Source organism: Physeter macrocephalus, chromosome 19, assembly GCF_002837175.3.
Source record: "Physeter macrocephalus isolate SW-GA chromosome 19, ASM283717v5, whole genome shotgun sequence".
Lineage (NCBI taxonomy): Eukaryota > Metazoa > Chordata > Mammalia > Artiodactyla > Physeteridae > Physeter > Physeter macrocephalus.
Genome location: NC_041232.1, coordinates 66,826,558 through 66,845,179, shown reverse-complemented (window position 1 = coordinate 66,845,179; position 18,622 = coordinate 66,826,558). Strand labels below are relative to the sequence as shown.

General features: G+C 36.1%; 1 protein-coding gene across 1 annotated transcript in view; it reads right to left on the bottom strand.

Annotated features, from left to right (window-relative positions):
* The window catches only part of DCC (DCC netrin 1 receptor), a 948,035-nt gene that overhangs the window by 524,148 nt on the left and 405,265 nt on the right, over positions 1-18,622 (bottom strand). Inside the window, exon 9 of the mRNA XM_028479946.1 lies at positions 1,265-1,419. Within this exon, the coding sequence (XP_028335747.1) occupies positions 1,265-1,419 (155 nt within the window). The remainder of the gene's footprint in view (positions 1-1,264; positions 1,420-18,622) is intronic.

The window sequence follows — 18,622 nt, the reverse complement described above, 5'->3', positions numbered from 1 at the left end:
TTTCCTTTCTTACTCTATTCCCCACCAATTAAATGCAACTAAAAATGAAAAATGGTAAGTGGTGATAAACATAATAAAGATATTCTTTACGAATGTATTCCTTAAGAGCCCTTATAATGTGACAAAATGCATGAATCAAGAGGTGATGAAAGTTTCTGAAAGCCGACTGATCATGCAAGAGGGACCACCAGCAAGAGGCACTGTAAAGCCATGGAGAGAGCTTGTGCTTGAATTCTATAGGGCACTTACACTATAACTGCCGTCTCCTGGGAGACCTGGCTTGGAGGACCACTTTTCTTTGACAGGGTCATGTCTGCATCTCAAACATAAGAGAAATGGATTGAAAGCCTCCTTCTTTAGCTGCAAAGTTCTTTGATATTTAAAAAGTGCTTTTCATATTTCTCAGATACTCATTTGAATTCAGAATCTCTGATGCTGACCTACACCAAAAGGAGAGTTTTCACAGAGTATTTTGAAATGAGCAAAGCATTCTGCTGGTAGCAGCAAAAACAATCATAATAATGATAGGTATGGATCACTCACTATGTACCAGGACAACAACTCAGTGAATATATATATACCACTATTATCCCTATTATCTCTCTCCAGGGCAGGGACAGAGTGGTACACTAAACCTTATAGGTACTATAAGAACCATTGTTCTTGGCTTCAATTCTTTCCAAAGTTCAGAATTGCAAAGGATGTGAACTCTAGGTCTTCAAATCCTCTCCACCACTGCCACCACCATTGTCACTATCACCATCAACACTGCCCTTTTCTACTGCTCATGTAGGATCAGCTGGCCTATCTGGAAGAGTAGCAAAGGAGCAAAGAGTGACCATCCTAATTATCCAAGTAAGACTACCATATTCATAAGTAGTGCATCTTACTTGAAACTTTATTATAATGGGCAAAATTTAAAGAAGTAAGAGATTCTTGGATTCATACAGTCTAGAACTAGATTCTAAACTCTGTTTTTCCAAGAACCACCAATGAGAATATTTAGAAAGCACTGGTCTTAGGCCCCCCATTTTTTCTTTGTTTGTTTAAAACCATGTCTGTAAAACAAGGGGGCTGGGCTGTTTAATGACTCTTCTTTAGCTCAAAAATTCCAAGTCTAAAAAATGATTTGTTTATTGGAACAATTTTCTTCATACATCATAAACATTCCCAACGGGAACATTGTTCCCAAGAAAGGAAAGCAACTGAAAACAGAGTAGACAATGAATGGGATTGTAAAGTGAATATGAAAAAAGATAGTTACCACTATCTGAAAATAATCACTAGGAATGACCACATCTCCATTCTTCATCCAATTCACAGTGGGCACAGGCTTCCCAGAGACTGCACATTCAAACTCAATATCCATGCTTTCATAGGCATAGAGGTTGGAAGGGTGATTTAAAAACCATGGTGGAACTGTAAAGACAGAAAAATAAAAAGTGAGTGGGTGGGAATGTGAACTTGCATGCTAACATCTTCTCTGACTTAGAAACAAATATTGAAAATGTTTGTAATTCAAATAATTTCCCCTAAGCCCTTAGTTTACTTTATAGGAACTACTGTAGGACATGATAAACTCCCTCCACACCCCCACCCCTGCCCCCCGCCAAATGCAGTTAAACAGTGTGTTGTTGTGTTAATGGTGTCTTGCCACAAAGAGTGTTAAAAAAAAAAAAAACCTTTGCATATAATAAAAATAAATAAAAATAAATTTAAAAAAATAAATAAAAATAATTGCATATAATAAACATTCTGAATAACTAAGTATTTGTATCCAATTGACCTACATAAAGGACACTGGAAAGTCCATAAAGCTATGGAAACTATGCTGATAAAGCAAATAAAGGGGAGCTGATATGACTGACACAACCCAGTGTATAAGACATGAATGCTTAGTGTCTCTGTAATTCTAGAGTTTCATTAGTATTTAGTTAATGTGATGGACTCGTTCCCATTGAAACTGGCTGTGGTGATAGGGCACTAAAAATGACCATCATCTTTACTGTGGACACATGCCTATTGTCCTAGCAATTATCTAGTCTAGTGCATTGCTATACTATATTACTATTTTCTCAGCAGGGTACATGATACACTAATTTAATGTCTTAATTACCATAATACTCATTACTCTATGATGGAAATTTGCAATTGAAAGGAAATTACAAATATAACACACCTTTGCTAGTGAACCTCTCAGACTTGGTACCTCAAAACACTGTGTAGGAAAGGAACATTTTATTTTTTTTTATTTATTTATTTTTTTTTTTTTGCGGTACGCGGGCCTCTCACTGCTGTGGCCTCTCCCGTTGCGGAGCACAGGCTCCGGACGCACAGGCTCAGCGGCCATGCCTCACGGGCCCAGCCTCTCCGCGGCATGTGGGATCTTCCCGGACCAGGGCACGAACCCGTGTTCCCTGCATCGGCAGGCGGATTCTCAACCACTGCGCCACCAGGGAAGCCCCGAAAGGAACATTTTAAAAAGTGATGATGGAAGGGATAAACTGGGAGATTGGGATTGACATACACACACTACTATATATAAAATAGATAACTAATAAGAACCTACTGTATAGCACAGGGAACTCTATTCAATACTCTGTAATGACCTAAATGGGAATCTAAAAAAGAGTGGATATATGTGTATGTAAAACTGACTCACTTTGCTGTACAGTAGAAACTAACACAACATTGTAAATCAACTATACTCCAATAAAGAAAAATAAATTTTAAAAGTGACTGTCATTTTCTTCCACTGGGAAACTTAAAATGATGTGAAACTTGAATATTTATATTGTCTGAAATCCAGGTTAAATTCACAGGGAAGTAGCAGCCTTGATCCCCTTTTCACATTGGAAATAAATATGTATTTTTCGTAGACATTTTTAAAGACAGATTATAATTTTTGCCTTTGCTGTTGTTATGCTGTGGGTAAGGTGTGCTAATTTTTGCTTCTTTGAGTAACCAGCATACTTTGCTCTTTCCAACCACCATCAGCAAAACTTTCCCTTGAAGTCAAAGTGAATTTGCAATCTTTGATGGTCATTGCCTTCTAGAAAAATCGAAAAGCCAGTGGAAGGCACCCAGGTTTCAAGTCCTAGTCCTTCTACTGAATGATCTTGGAAGTCAGATCTCTCCTCTCCCCTCCCCTCCCCTCTCCTCTCCTCTTTCTTTCTCTCTCTCTCTTTCTGTCCCTCCCTCTCTCCCCTTCCCAGTCTTATCTTCCTGTTTTTAATTAAATATTTGGGGCTCTAGTACCAAACAACTTTTAAATTCTTGAATCTTTCACAGGGGCAACTTGGTTTAGATGACTTGGCTGGGATACATTAATATTCGCAGACTAAAGATATGGAAAAAATGTGTCTGAGACCTTTCCTACCGAGAACGCGTCACCACTGTATATAGGGCTAAAATTAATTATTTATAATTTATAATAATAGACTTTATTCTTTCACCAAATTCACTGAGAATGAACCAACAACAGAAATATTTGAGTGCCTCTGAGCAGATACATTTATTGTCTCTTTTGGATTCTGTTGTCAATTTTATCACAGATTTTGATCAAGTATTTATTTACCAGCCAATAGCCAGTATTTATTGAGAGCTGACTGTACAATTTAGTAGCCTAAGCACTTTATTATTCACAGCACAACTCTTTGAAGCAGGCTCTTTTACCCCCATTCTAGAAAGGAAGAGACTGTGGTGTGTAAGCAACTTCTCCAAACCACACAGACAGGCTGACTCCACTGCCTACATTCTGAACTATTTTGCAATAGTTCTACCTCTGGAAAATTCCAATGGAGAATTATTTTGCCACCGAAAAATTCTGATGGAAGGATAACTCAAAAATATTCCCAAAGCCTCAGTGATAATAGAAATTAAGCAATTAGAGCTATGAAAAAAATAACATCACATTGTCTATTCTGCCCCTCCCTTTAAGTCCTTCTTTCCTGGTGCCATGAAAACTGTCTGAGTCTGCTAAGCCCTGGTGTTCATGTTCATCAGATTTCCTGGAATCATTTGTGCCCACATCAGAGTTTTCAAAATTTAGATGACTTCCATAAGTGGATCTTGAAATTAATTTATGGGGTTGAGACTAAACGTTAAATATATTATGTATATAAGTAATATAAATATACATAAACATATATCATACATAAACATATACATATATGTGTGTATATATTTATATATAGAGAAGGAGATTTAGTATTCTCTTCTCTTCCTGCTTCCTCTTCTATACTCTTAATCCTTCCTATTCCTATGCTACTCCTCTCTCTTTCTTTCTCTTTCCTTGTGATGAGCAGACTAGGATTTATTCATCCTGTTTTAGGACTGCTTCCTAGAATTTAGGACCTAGGTATACATTTCACTGCTCTGGGGTACCAGATTCTCAACACAACTATAAACTGGGACTAATGAGTGAATATGACTTATCAATGGTTGTGGACATGTTTCTTTAGCATTTTTCTGATCATGAAGAGGGAACTCAAACACTCCTTCTTCCATGAAATGTTGTCTTTCATGAAGCCGATGATGGACTTTCCTTTCCAAGAAGCACTGCTTCTTGCAGTGCTCTCTCTCTGTGCTCAATTTTTATACCACTTATTATTGTTAAATATTTTTCACCTACATCATTATTTACTAACCAGGCTATAAAGATGGGGCCTGAAGCATATGCTTTTTCTTTTAATTCCCTTTGAATATTAACATAGTTCTCCTTCCTTTCCACTCTCATGGAAGGAATAATTCACTACTTTAAACTATTTGGAGGGCAAAAATTTCTTAATGCCTACTAAAAATGAAGTGTCATGAATTGTCAAGTTTATCAAATAGTTCCATTCACACAGTTTTAGTCCATTTCAGAGAACTGCTTAACATACACATATGATGCTACAGCAATTTCAGGCAAGATATTGATTTTGTTATACTTTCCTTCTTTAAATAGAATAAAATTCATGACCAGAAATAAATTACCCACATTTTCATTAGATCTTGCTTTCTCAGGATCTTCTTAAGTACTTAGAGTACACATATAGAGAATTTTTATAACTTCGGGGTTGAGGGAAGAAGAAATAGTGACTACAACAGAAAGATGGAAAAAATATGTCTGTTCTATAAAATGCTATCACATTTAGAAATGACTAATAGATGAGAGATCCCTCTCTACTGCCATCATTAGAATTGTACAATTAAACCTTAAATTTGAGTAAAAGTTTTCTCTAAATTAAATATTTTATAAATGAGTTTCTATGCTATGACTATTCATTTGCATTCTGTAGAGTAAAATTTATTTGGTAGGTTCAGCCCCAAACCAAGTCATCATCAACCACCTAAATAGTAGTAAAGGTTTTATTTCACATAAAAGATGCCTCACAAGTATTTTTAGTAACATTTATCTATTCTTTTCCAGTTATTTAGGTACAAATAAATGTGGGTCAAATTCTAAAATACTGCTCTAGGACACATAATTAACACTCCGTATTACCTTGACATTGAGAAGATTCTATACATCCTAAAAATTTACCACAGCTCTTTGAAACTGCAAGAATGAAACGTTAAAGGAATGCATGTGGTTTCAATGAACACTAGGCAGAACATACAACTGGTGAATGATAAACATGATAAACATCATGGGAATGATAAACATCAAGGAAAAAAACAGATTAGTGAGATTTTGTTAGGAAGACAATAGAAATTACCATGAGCCTTGATGGGCTACATTTTTACCTTGAGAACACTGGAAGACCAGCTAGTGTCCCTGAGCAAAACACTTCTATCTCTCCAGGCCTTTTGGAGTTAATTTGTTGTTGAAATAATGGACATAAACCCATTAGTCTTCTCTTAAATGCAAACACCTGAAGATTCTGACCAGATCAAAAATCTAAAATACGTTTGCTGCCAAATTGGGTTAACTCTATATCCAAAATAAATTGAGTTCTTTCAAGTACAGTCAGATAATTTCACCTTAAGGAGCCATAGTTTGATATGTAATCACATTCAGATGACTACAAAGGAAGCCATCTGGTGTTGAATGTAGGTTTAGAGATCACATAGCACAGGGGGAAAATATTTTTTTTATCAATTCAGGTTTCCATGTTAAATGTACCTCAACGAAATCCTAGTTTTATCGAATAAGGTTTCTAATGGACATTCAATTTATAGATTAGAGACAGCTCTTTCATCCCATAGTTTCAATTCTTCCTGCACCAACTTCTGGTGCCAAAGTAACTTTCTTTCAGCTAACTTGATCTTTAAATGAATAACCTTCCTTCTCCTTTATTTAACAAGGAGATGTGTGATATATTTCTGCCCAATCCAAGGCTTCTCTCCAGGCCTTTTCTTATGTGGCAAGTTACTTGAAATCTGCTGAATATTTCTCTCTAGTTTGTTCCTTCCTACCTACACATATGTCCTCCCCCATAGGACTGGGTGCTGAGATTTGCATTTCGTTCTCTATTTAAGTTGTCTCTCACACATACCTGTCTGTACTCTCTTAAAAAATTTAGGTTGGGGTAAGTTGGGTTCTAGCCTTAAGTGACTAGAATATATTCCACATTGGAAATAAGATCTCATTTTAGTTTTGTTCTAATTAACAATATTGACTGGGGCTCCCATTGTTCTAGAAAAATGACTATTAAGCTATGGATTTTATTCTTAGCATTTTCTATTCAAAAAAGTGTTTCAATTTCCGGGGGCAGGGGGTGTTTGGGTCCTCTTAACAACTTCCAGAATGTACATTACCTTTTTCCCTGACATATGTGTAAGCCTAAGTGGTATATTTAATTATATATATTTTTCTCAAGCAGAAGTAAATATATCATTATTGAAAACTACATTTCAGAAAAGCTGATGAAGCAACAACAATTCATCCCCTTGCAGCATCCATCTGGATGCAAATCCACCAAGTTCTTAATTTCTTAAGGACAGGGGCTGCCTTACTTCTCTTTCTGTCCCCAAGACTAAACATGGGATGGGTGCTAATAAATACTTATTAGATAAACAGGCATGGATGTGGTTTAGTCTTCATAGGCCAATGCTTTGGCATTGCCACTCTCTAGCTGCAAACAGGTAATAGCTATGGAAAAGCTAGATGAGGAACAACATTTAAGAATAAGGATATATTTTTCTTCTAAAGTCAATGCTAATGACAACAATAGAATATTAGAAGCATCAAACTATAAGCTATTCTGCTATAGCTGGCAAAGAGGATATTTTAATCATCTTAGAGAAATAAAAATTGAGACCTTTTGATTTTATCTCTTACCCCATTATGCCAAAAAATTTGTGCTCCTATCTAAAAATTCTAGTCTATGTGCTGTGGGGATGAAGAACATCTGACCTTCAACCTTTACTTTGGAGTTGTGTTTAGGTTCTTTGTTTTAGTTTGGTTTTTGTTTTGGTTTTTTTAAATATGTGCTTAGAAACTATTTTAGATCTCGTCACAATTTTCTTTATCCAGACAAATAATCCCATTACTCTTCCTCAGTTTCAGCTGCTTCTGTAATCAGGATTGCTTCTCTCTAAATCCAGACTGAGCTTTCCATTTCTCTCTTTAACTGTAGAGCTTAGGACCAAACTGGGAGAATGATGTTGTAAGGCTCAAACCAGTGATAAAAATGATAGGAGGATTAATCTCAAGGTCCTAATTCTATATGCTTACTTATGTTATCACCATGTCTTTGGAAACTTGATTTGTGTGCTACGAGTGTCCTTCAGTAGATGTTGGCAACTCTCCAACAATTAAGTCTGTGTGTGTGTGTATATATGCATATGTATATGTATATATAAACACACATATATTAAATATACATTTACTTCTATCCAGTGATAAAAATGATAGGAGGATTAATCTCAAGGTCCTAATTCTATATGCTTACTTATGTTATCACCATGTCTTTGGAAACTTGATTTGTGTGCTACGAGTGTCCTTCAGTAGATGTTGGCAACTCTCCAACAATTAAGTCTGTGTGTGTGTGTATATATGCATATGTATATGTATATATAAACACACATATATTAAATACATTTACTTCTATTTATATACATATCTGTACTCCTATGTAATTCTATGTAAACTGTAAAATCACATCGAATACCTATATTTAAAATGTTATGTATACACAAAGACATGCAAATGATATATCCATACATATACAATTTATAAACATCTTTCTTGTCCCATTTTCAACTTTAGCTGTGAAGAAAATGAAAACATTTTAAGAAAAATGAGATAAAAACATTAACTCACATGGGTTATAACAAAAATAATAAATATTTAGAATAAGTTATCTAGTTCCTAACACTGCATACTGACAGAAATTTAAGAGTTATTATTTTTCCCTCAGTCAAATGTTTTCTAGCATGCCCTCTTGTTATTTGAGAGTAAAAGATGTGGATATTCTAAACAGCTAGAAAAAATGTTTCTGTCATTCATGAGAGCAATTTCTGTGTATTTTTAAATGGACATTGAAGAGTTACAGTAAATTATAGTGAAAACTTTGTTTTTTGAGTTTTTTGTTAGTAGTAGATATTCTATGAGGGAATCTTCCAACACAAACATTTAACTGAGAAGATGATGAATTCTAACACATAACTAATTTCCCTCCCCCAATACCCAGTGAAGTCAAAAGTCCCAGCACACACACGCATGTGCGTGTGCATGCGCGCGCGCACACACACACACACACCAAACACAGCAACCAAAGAAAAGAAAGCAGTCAATTGCAAACGAAAAAAAAAATCAAAATAGATGCTTCTGGAATAGAGGAGAAAGGCAGAGCAGGATTTAGTTCCTTATCTGTCCTTAAACACCAGAAACTGCCCTGGACTTGGGGAAAAGCCTAAGAATTCTCAGTAATACCTCCAAAACTGAATCAATGTGAAACCTATGGAGAGTCCTATGTTTTTCCTTCCTTTTCTGATTGAGGAGAAGCTGCAGTGGCTATCAACCTGAGGACCAGCCCCTCCCCTACAGAAGGGAATAGGATACGGAACCAGCCAACGAAGCTGGGTGCTCTCAAAGAGGCTGAATGTTGCTCAACTGAACTCACTCCCTGACCATTCCTGCTGGTTATTAAATAATTAATAAAACCTGAAATATCCAGCACTACAAACTGGAGCCCAAGGGGTCTCAGGCAGCGTGGTAAATAAGTCTCGAAGTAACTTCTGCTATATTAGCACAAATACTGTCTGGACAGAGTGAGTCACCCACACATGAGCAAGATAAATGACACACGTGGGAAATATGGAAATATATTATCGGCAACAATAATGAGAGAGAGAGAGGGTGGGGCAGGGAGGGAAAAGCAGGGGGAGGAAGAAAGAAAAACAAAACACTCAACTCAGAAGAAAATCTAAGGGGAGAAGCAGAAATAAATTTCTTAAGTTGTTTCACACAGCGGATCTACTTATTATGAAAATAAATTCAACAACACTAGAGGTCAAAGACTAGATGAAAAACAACAGAAAGAAATGAAAAGGAAGGTAGCAGACTTAAGGAAACAAATCAAGGGGCAAAACAACATCATTAGAGAGCCAATATATAAATTAGAAAGTACAAGTAACATAATAGACACCACTAAAAACCAAATTACCGACGTGTTGGAAATGAGATAAATGCAGTGAATGTAGATGAACAAGGCAAAGAGACTAAAGTAATTAGGAAAAGCTTGTATAGAAAGAGGCCAAGCAAAGATGATTTAATATTGAGATAACTGGCATCCTGATGTAGCAAGCTCACAAATGGAACAGAAGACATATTCAAAGATAAAATAATAGGAAATTTTCCCTAAAAAATAAATCTGAATTTTTAGATGGAAAGACTATACCATTTTCCTGGGAAATTGAATGCATAATTCTCAATAGTAAGACATATCTTATTTGAAATATTGAATCTGGAGGATAAATAATTATTTGAACATTCAAACAAAAAAGTCAAAATCAAAACACATCTACAAGGAATGAGGGGGAATCAGATTCCCATATAGTAATATCCAATGTTAGAAGATAATGAAGCAATATTACCCAAGAATATTATACACAGTTGTTTATTTACAAAGCCATAGTCTAAATTATGAAAGTGCTCAGAAAATATAGCACTTTCTAAAGTAAGTCTGACAACAAAATCCAGGCAATGAAGAAGAGTACCATCAAAATGAAAAGATAGGCATTGTGATAAAAGGCCTGGTGATGAATATTGAATATAACTCTATACAGAAATAAAAGTAAACACAGTGGAAATAATGTTTACTGAAGATAAGTCAATTGTCATAAACGTGAAAAGGATACAACTAATACCATAACTACCAAAATCAGAAGGTGGGGGATGAGAGGATGGATGAGATTGCTAACCCCTCATGCTAATCCCCAGGTGCTATTTTTCACAGGAGGAATTTAATCAATTACGCCTTTAAATAAAACATGAACTTTAAATAACAGTATCTATAGCTGCATCACATTGTTATAAACATGCACGTACCTAAGTATCCAACTATTTATGTACGTTGAAGGATGTACGGAATACTGAGATTTCGGATGATTTTTAATTCACATGGGTTATTTTCACAAAATTAATAGAGTGATTCTTCTAAAACAATTTTTTAAAGACTCTAGAAGCAAATATTCTAAGATGTACAGTGATTATGGAAGTATGGATATATCTTCTTTCTTTTTTTTGTATTTTAAAAATTTTCAATGATTTAAAACGGTATTAATTAAACATTTACCTTCTGGGAGGGCTCACTATGATAGCTTTAAATAATAGAACCCACTGGAAATTCAAGAGCTTGTATAAATAATACATATGATATAAATAGCAAGTAAACATATTTATCCTTCTTTTCTTTTCCTTTTATCCTACTTCTTCACTGGGTCTTAGAAGAACTTCAGAGAAACTCTTGTTGCTGGTGACAAGAGTACATAAACCCTTAAGGGAAATCATGTGGAGGTAAGAGCAACACCAGGTTTCCTATACCAAATTTGGGGAAGGATGATATATTTCCTATATACTTCCTATATACAGGACGATCTGGGGAAAACCACTGTATGAGAAAAAGGAGAATCAGGAGAATCAGGAACAATGCTGACTCTGGCTCTACTAAAGGTCAGATTATGGACACCGAGCAAGTAACTGAACTTTTCTTGACTTCAGTTTCTTACTTTGAAAACTTAGAAGGTTAAACTGGAATCCAATCATTCAGGTTCTTTGGAATCTCTTCACGTGTTGCTGGGGAGGGGATGGTGATGATGTTTCTCTCCAACCCTTTAATACCTTCAAGGAAAATAATGCTGAGACAGGCTGGGACCTGGGCCCTGGGACGCTTTGCTGCAGTACGTGCACCTGGACAAACCTCTCCTCGAGCAACAGAATACAAAGAAACTATAAGGGACTAAACATAACTGTGCATGGGCAGTTAGGGCACAGTCTGGACAAGAAGATATAAAAAGACCAAAAAGAAAAATCCAACTGCCACTTCTGAAGAGCCAGGAGCAAAGACAGGGTGTTGGGAGCAAAAGCAGGGTACTGCGCATGCCCCTGCACTCAACACCACCAAAGGGGTGGGGAGACCACCTAAGCCATCCCTCCAGCTCGACCGCTGGACACACCCCTTCTCTCACCCCATATAAGGAATAATCCCACACCCCCTAGGGGAGCGAGCTAGGGAACCTGTTATTTGTTTTCACTCCCCCCTGCTACAGTAGGAGCCCCAGTAAAGCCTTGCCTGAATTTCTTGTCTGGTCTCTTATCAAGTTCTATTGATTGGGGAAGGCCAAGAACCCTGGTCCGTATCAATGCCACTGTATATAATGAGCTTCTATATTAACTCGAAGCTTCACGAGAACATTCTCTGCTACTAAAACAAAGAAAGTAAATTATCCCCAAGCCTTTTTTTTTTCACCCCCGCTTTAAAATTCTGGTGAGTCTAACCTGTTAGTATATTTAGCTGGTCCAATGCTCTTCAACACGAACAGTTTACATCAAGTTGATTTAGAAAAGAACAGGGAAAATAAAATTGTCAATTTGCTTTTTATTCAACCATTAAAATAATATTTGAATAGCATCAATGCATTGCTTAAAACGATAAATACCAACATAAGTATCTCAAGCATCTTTGAGTCACTTGAGAAAGTGACTCAAAGACAGGTCAAAGGTAATTAGTTCAATGTCTTGCTGCAAAATGACAGTATTCCCTTCATACTAACACTTACATATGGCTTTTAAGATTTCTTGGTGTAAGAGTACTTCCAGCATTGATTACATTCCAACTTTCAGACTTTATCTGCCTTTTTCATTCCTGCATTTTGGCCTCAAGAGACCTTAGCTATTTCCCTACAGATAAGACCACGCTCCATGGTAATTTCACTGCTTTACAAACATGGATTTCAGAAACCATGGAGAAGGGGTGTGTGTGTGTGTGTGTGTGTGTGTGTGTGTGTGTGTGTGTGTGTGTGTGTCTGTGTCTGCATGCGCACTCGCACACCTGTATGTGTGTTAGGATTTATAAAATCTCACCACACAGATAATCCATTTGTAAACCTGAATGACTTCTTGCACAGTAAACGAAAATGGTCTTTTTAAACATTTTGCCTGATAGTTAAAACCAAAAGGGAATGCTTACAAAGTGTGTGTGTAATTCATAGTGGTAAATTGGGTTAAAAAATTCAGAACTCAGAAAGTTCATTTTAGTTAGGAAGAATTGGTATCAAATTTTAAAATGTAGTGTATTAAGGGCAAATGATAAAAGCATGCATTAGATTAAAAACAGCAAAACCTACTACACGTTTAACAGAAGCTTATATCAAAAGAAATCTAGGAATTTTTGTTGACTGCTAAGAATTCCAATTCTATTTTTATTTATTTTTTGTAATTATATTTAAAAATCAGTACATAAACAATAAAAACAAAATCATTTGCTGTTTATAAAACTGGGGATCACCAGTCCTGGGAAAGCAGTTGTTCAACAAATGTCTTCTGGCTCTAGGTTTGAGACCAGCAGGAAGAAAAATTTCTTTCTGATTCCAGTGATTATCCTGGCACTTTTGAAGAATTCCACTTTTAAAACCCTGCCCTGGTCTTGCACTTTAGAGGACCCTGAATCTCATAAACACGTATATGTATGCATGTGTGCATGTATGTGTGTGAGTGCACATGTGTGTGTGTGATAAGGGATGTACTGCTACTTTTATCACTTGGGGTCTGGCAATCAGTGCTGGCATAGAACAGTGTTTAACCCTAAACTTCCTCTCCTGTGACTAACACTCTTCAAACGTCAGGGAAGCACTTCATTCCCCTCCTAAAACTCACCAAATACAACAGTCAAAATGTAAGGCTAACTCAGAAGTTCTTGCATTTTTGACCATGCATTTCATAGTGAAACCTTCTTACACCCAAAAGCTCTTTGGGAAATGGTTGGAAAGAAAAGCTCAAGGAAATATTTTATGTTATGTTTCAAACTTTACAGAATCCCTTCTATTCCTTCTCATTTGCAGAAGTAGTTGCATAGTTTAACATATGACTTATCAATTAAAAGCAAACTGGTTAGAAAGCTTATAATCCATCCACTGACTCTGATTAAAATTATATATATATATATATATATATATATGTGCTTCTCAGAAGCTTCTAAAGAGTACTTGGCAGCTTTTCATACTTGTCATTCATATGTATCTCATGTTTTTTCTTGTATATACATATAATTCCTCTTTACATGCCAAACGAAAGCAGTCATATAAACCAACACAAGTCTTTACTTTATGACATATACCTATATACCTCAAACATCTATATTCTATGGCCATATATATGCCCTTGTATCCTGTTATACCTACTGACATGCCTTTAACAAAGGTGCAACCTGCAATCTGAACATTCTTTCTGTTTTCATGTGTATAAAGCTGATACAAGATTTCTGCATTGTGGAAAGAAAAATAAATCCACCAAGTTACAAGTCAAGTCACAAGTTAGACAAGAAGGAGCCAGTTTTTGTTTGTTTTTCCTTTTTAAATAAACCTGAACTTCAGGTAGAGTAGAAATGTAGGATGGGAGTACTTTGAGGATAGAACTGTGCCTAATTATTACTTACTATATATCCTAAAACACAATGAATGCTGAATAAATGCTGATTGACTGATTGATGGGATCTATAAAGGATATAGATCTAGTCCACTTCTAGTCCAGAATTCTGCCCTTGCCGCTCCGTGGTTATGGGACTTTGGGTCAATTAATTTCACCTCTCTTAGTCTCCGCGTCTATCTGTAAAGTGAACATACTAATAACTATCAAATAAAGGTTACCTTAAGGATAAGAGAGAATCCTATAAAACTTTTGTCCTAATAACAGTATTGTACAGATGTTATGGACTAAAGGTTTATGTTCCCCCCATATTCACGTATCGAAGCCCTAACCCCCAAAGTGATGGTATTTAGAACTGGAAGGTAATTACTTTGGGAGGTAATTAGCTTTAGATTAGGTCATGAGAATGGGACACTGAGAATGGGATGCTCATGATGGGATTCATGCCATTATAAGAAGCGGAAGACAGAGAGATCATACACACGCACAAAGAAGAGGTCACATGAGAACACAGCAAGATGGTGGCTAGCTGCCAGCTAAGAAGAGGCCCTCACCAAGAACCAAATCTTCTGGCATCTTAATCTTAAACTTCCCAGTCTCCAAAAATATGAGAAATGAATGTCTGTTGTTTAAGCCACCCAGTCTATGGTATTTTGTTACAGCAGCTCAAGCTAAGACAACAGCAATTATATATACATATTACTAATACCAGTAATAATCAAATCCTAAAATATCAAAAATTAAAGAGAACTAATTGATTATTTGTCCCAATTTCATAACTTTACAAATGAGAACATGGAGAACAGGGACTGGTCTTGTACTTTGTTTTATCCCTGGCACCTAGCTTCATGCCTTATAGTCACTCAAATATTTGTTGACAAGTACGTGCAAGAATCAAAAGATAGTAGCATTAAATGTTAACAATGATCTCAGATATATTTGTTTGTTTTTGCTTTGGGATTGCATAACCTGACCATCTCTGGAGATAGATCTGTTTCCCAAAGTAGAACTCTGACATAATGCATTTTCCTTTGTTTCTTTTTATTTTTTGTTAGCCTTCATTTCCCATACTTTCCAAGTGACAGATAATATAGAATATTTTCACACAACTTTATCTCATTGAATCTTTTAAAACATCATTTCAAGTGTTCTCATCAGTTCTAATTTTACAGATGAAGCAAATGAGACTCATGATGGCTAAATGGTCTCCTCCATATTGTGAACGCATAAATGGAGAGTCAGGATAAAGGCCAGCTCTGCTTGACTTCAAAGGTTGTGCTTTCAAACAGCACCATGTGGTTTTCTTACCTTATCAGAGGTTACATTTGTTGTTACCTATTCATTGTACTTTCCATACCAGTGTGGTTTCATTCCTTCAGAGTTGGTAAATTTTAAAAGTTCAGCCTCTTAAGTAACACCGTCCTGTAATCTTCTACTCAAAATTTATGATAAAAATTCTTAAGAGACCAGGAGGAAAAGATGTAACATGGTAACAGAACAAGGCTGTGTAAATACTGTTCATGACTGTAAACAATAAAACCATGTCAGGTTTTAGTTTAGTTTAGTTTTGTTTTTCTTGTACCCACCCCCCCGCCCCGACACACACCACACACATATAGTGACTTATTAAAAGGGCAGTTAAGTAGGCAATATATTAAGTATATTATATATTAAATATATATATACTTACAAGATTTTTTTGATGTGGATCATTTTTAAAGTCTTTATTGAATTTGTTACAATATTGCTTCTGATTTTATGTTTTTTGGTTTTTTGGCCGTGAGGCATGTGGGATCTTAGCTACCCAACCAGGGATTGAACCCACACCCCCTGCATTGGAAGGTGAAGTCTAACCACTGGACTGCCAGGGAAGTCCCTTAAATGTATATTAATATATTATATTATACATAAGTATATATGTACATATATTAAAATATATCAAGTAGGCTATATATCAGTTACATGGGAAATATGTGTTGTTTCTTTTTGTACGTATGCTCACTTTCATTTGATTCCTTATCACCTTTCTTCTTCAACTACTCATTGTCAGTTCTCTTATCCTCAAAATTTTCCTAGCTGTACTTGATGCCATTTGCAACTGAATCTAAATTAGAATGCAAAACCAGGGATGACTACACGTGAAGTTTCATCTCTTACTCTAGCACGGAACAATTTTGGCATCATTGGTTGAGTTGGCAATGCTTCTTGTGAGTAAGGGGTCTTTTCTAATGTCCCCCAAATCATTTACTCTGTCTAAACAGAATGTCAGCTCTCCTGCTTGAAACTGATGAAAAAAAATAACTCAATGTTTGCTGAGTCTTGAAGGATTGATAAGGACCCTGCTCTACTACTTGCTTGAAAAATCCTCCTTGAAAATGCATATCAAGTTCTTTCTGTAAAGTTAAAGGATTCAAGTGTACCCAAGATGGGAAGCAATACTTGAAAGACCTCATCTCCCAGACTCTACAGAATATTTTTGAAATAGAGATACTCAGTTCCAATATTGCTTACACCAAATGTTCTGAACACTTCCTTTTCCATTTCAATTTCTGCTGTCTCAAGTTTGCCTTCTCCACGCACAGTTAAGGAGCAGATAGAGGGGCTAGGGACACATACTGAATAAGAGATCCACCAGTGCCTTTACCAGTGATTCAGAAAGCTTCTAAAATAGCATATTACTTCTGTAGGCTATTAACAAACAAACACAAATAATACCAGTGTAGACATACCTTTGTGGTATGTTGAATTCATACACAGTTTTGCTATAATGAGACATACGTGTTCCTAAAAAATTACAATGCTATAGTGAAGTGGTAAAAGGAATGTTATCTGAAATCAGACAGAAAGTTGTAAAATCAGCTATGGATAGGTGTGGCTCATAAACACATGTGGTAAACTATGGTAGCTAGTAGATGTTTGAGCTCTGGATTCCTGCCTGGTTTGGCTCAGCTGGGCACAGTTTTCTCTAGTCACCTATTATTTCTTGCAGATAAAATCACATATAGAAAATGCAAAACGTGCATTATACTCTAATTGTTCCCTAATATATTGATTACCTTGCAACAAGTTCACATTTTCAAAACAAGCATTATAGCAGACCTAACTATACTAGAAATTGTGTAGGTGCATATCCTAATCAATTTGGGTAAAGATTTTTGGAAGCTATAATACCTTCTTAAAAACATTTTTTGTAAAGATAACATTTTTTTTTGTAAAGTTGAAATGAAACAAACACCATTATACAATTCTGAGGAAAGATAAATTGAAATTCTTTTCTTATAAGGCAATTTTGTAAGATTTATAAAGTGACCATGTTAGGACTTGAGATATGTGTTTTCTCTTTTATTAAGTAATTCAGCATCTACGAATGTAACCTATGGAAATAAGCACAGTTGGAGACAATGATTTATCAACATGAGTGTTCACTGAAGTACCATTTGTAACAGTAAAATACTAAGTTCTCTAAGTAAAGAATTGCTAAATCCTACCCCCCAAAAAGATCACAGGAAAAAAGTTCTGACTAATAATATAGTTTTTAAAAACCTGAAGCTAATTTTAGCAAAAACACTAGGAATTAATACCATGGGAATGATCAGGCAAATGCCAAAAAAATTTGTGTATAGGGATGTCCGTTACTATTGCATACAAGTATCAAATATACATTAGAATGACTGGATTACTTAAATCAATTATGGATGAATATGAAGCCACTAAACATTACAGCATAGTCTGTAAAAGCTGCCTAGTACCCCATTATACAAATGTACCAAAGAATGGAGGCAACCCCACTGTTGTTCACTTACGTTGTTTCCAGTCTTCCCTACATTGCTATAATACTCCTCCTTGAGCAAGAGTATAAACATACTTGAGAGATGAATATTGGGCTTTTGATATTCCCCAAAACTACAATTATACTAATTTTTTAATTATAAAATAAACTTGATTCCATTTTCCACATAACATTGAAGAGTCTAAATGAGTCAATTTTTTGACCAGATAATACTGCAGATAGTGAAATCAAGATTCTTTAGACCATATCTAAAATTATTGTCTTAAAACTTTGCTCTTAGCACTGTTTTAGGCACTGGAGATACACTAGAAAATGAAACTAGTGTAGAAAACCAAGTTCTGTGCTCAGCAAGCTTACATTCTAGTTTAGTAAGATTGAAAATGAGTGATGGTAAGTGTTACCAAAAAAAAAAAAAAAAAGGTATGTAAAGGACAAAAGGGAGTTGGAAGAGTCCTTTGGGGAGTGTGGGAAGAATTAGCTAGTTGAGTAGGAAGGGAGTATTGGGGGCATAAGAATACTTGAGGCAGGGCTTCCCTGGTGGCGCAGTGGTTGAGAATCCGCCTGCCGATGCAGGGGACACGGGTTCGTGCCCTGGTCCGGGAAGATCCCACATGCCGCGGAGCGGCTGGGCCCGTGAGCCATGGCCGCTGAGCCTGCGCGTCCGGAGGGAGCCTGTGCTCCGCAACGGGAGAGGCCACAACAGTGAGAGGCCCGCGTACCGCAAAAAAAAAAAAAAAAAAAAAAGAATACTTGAGGCA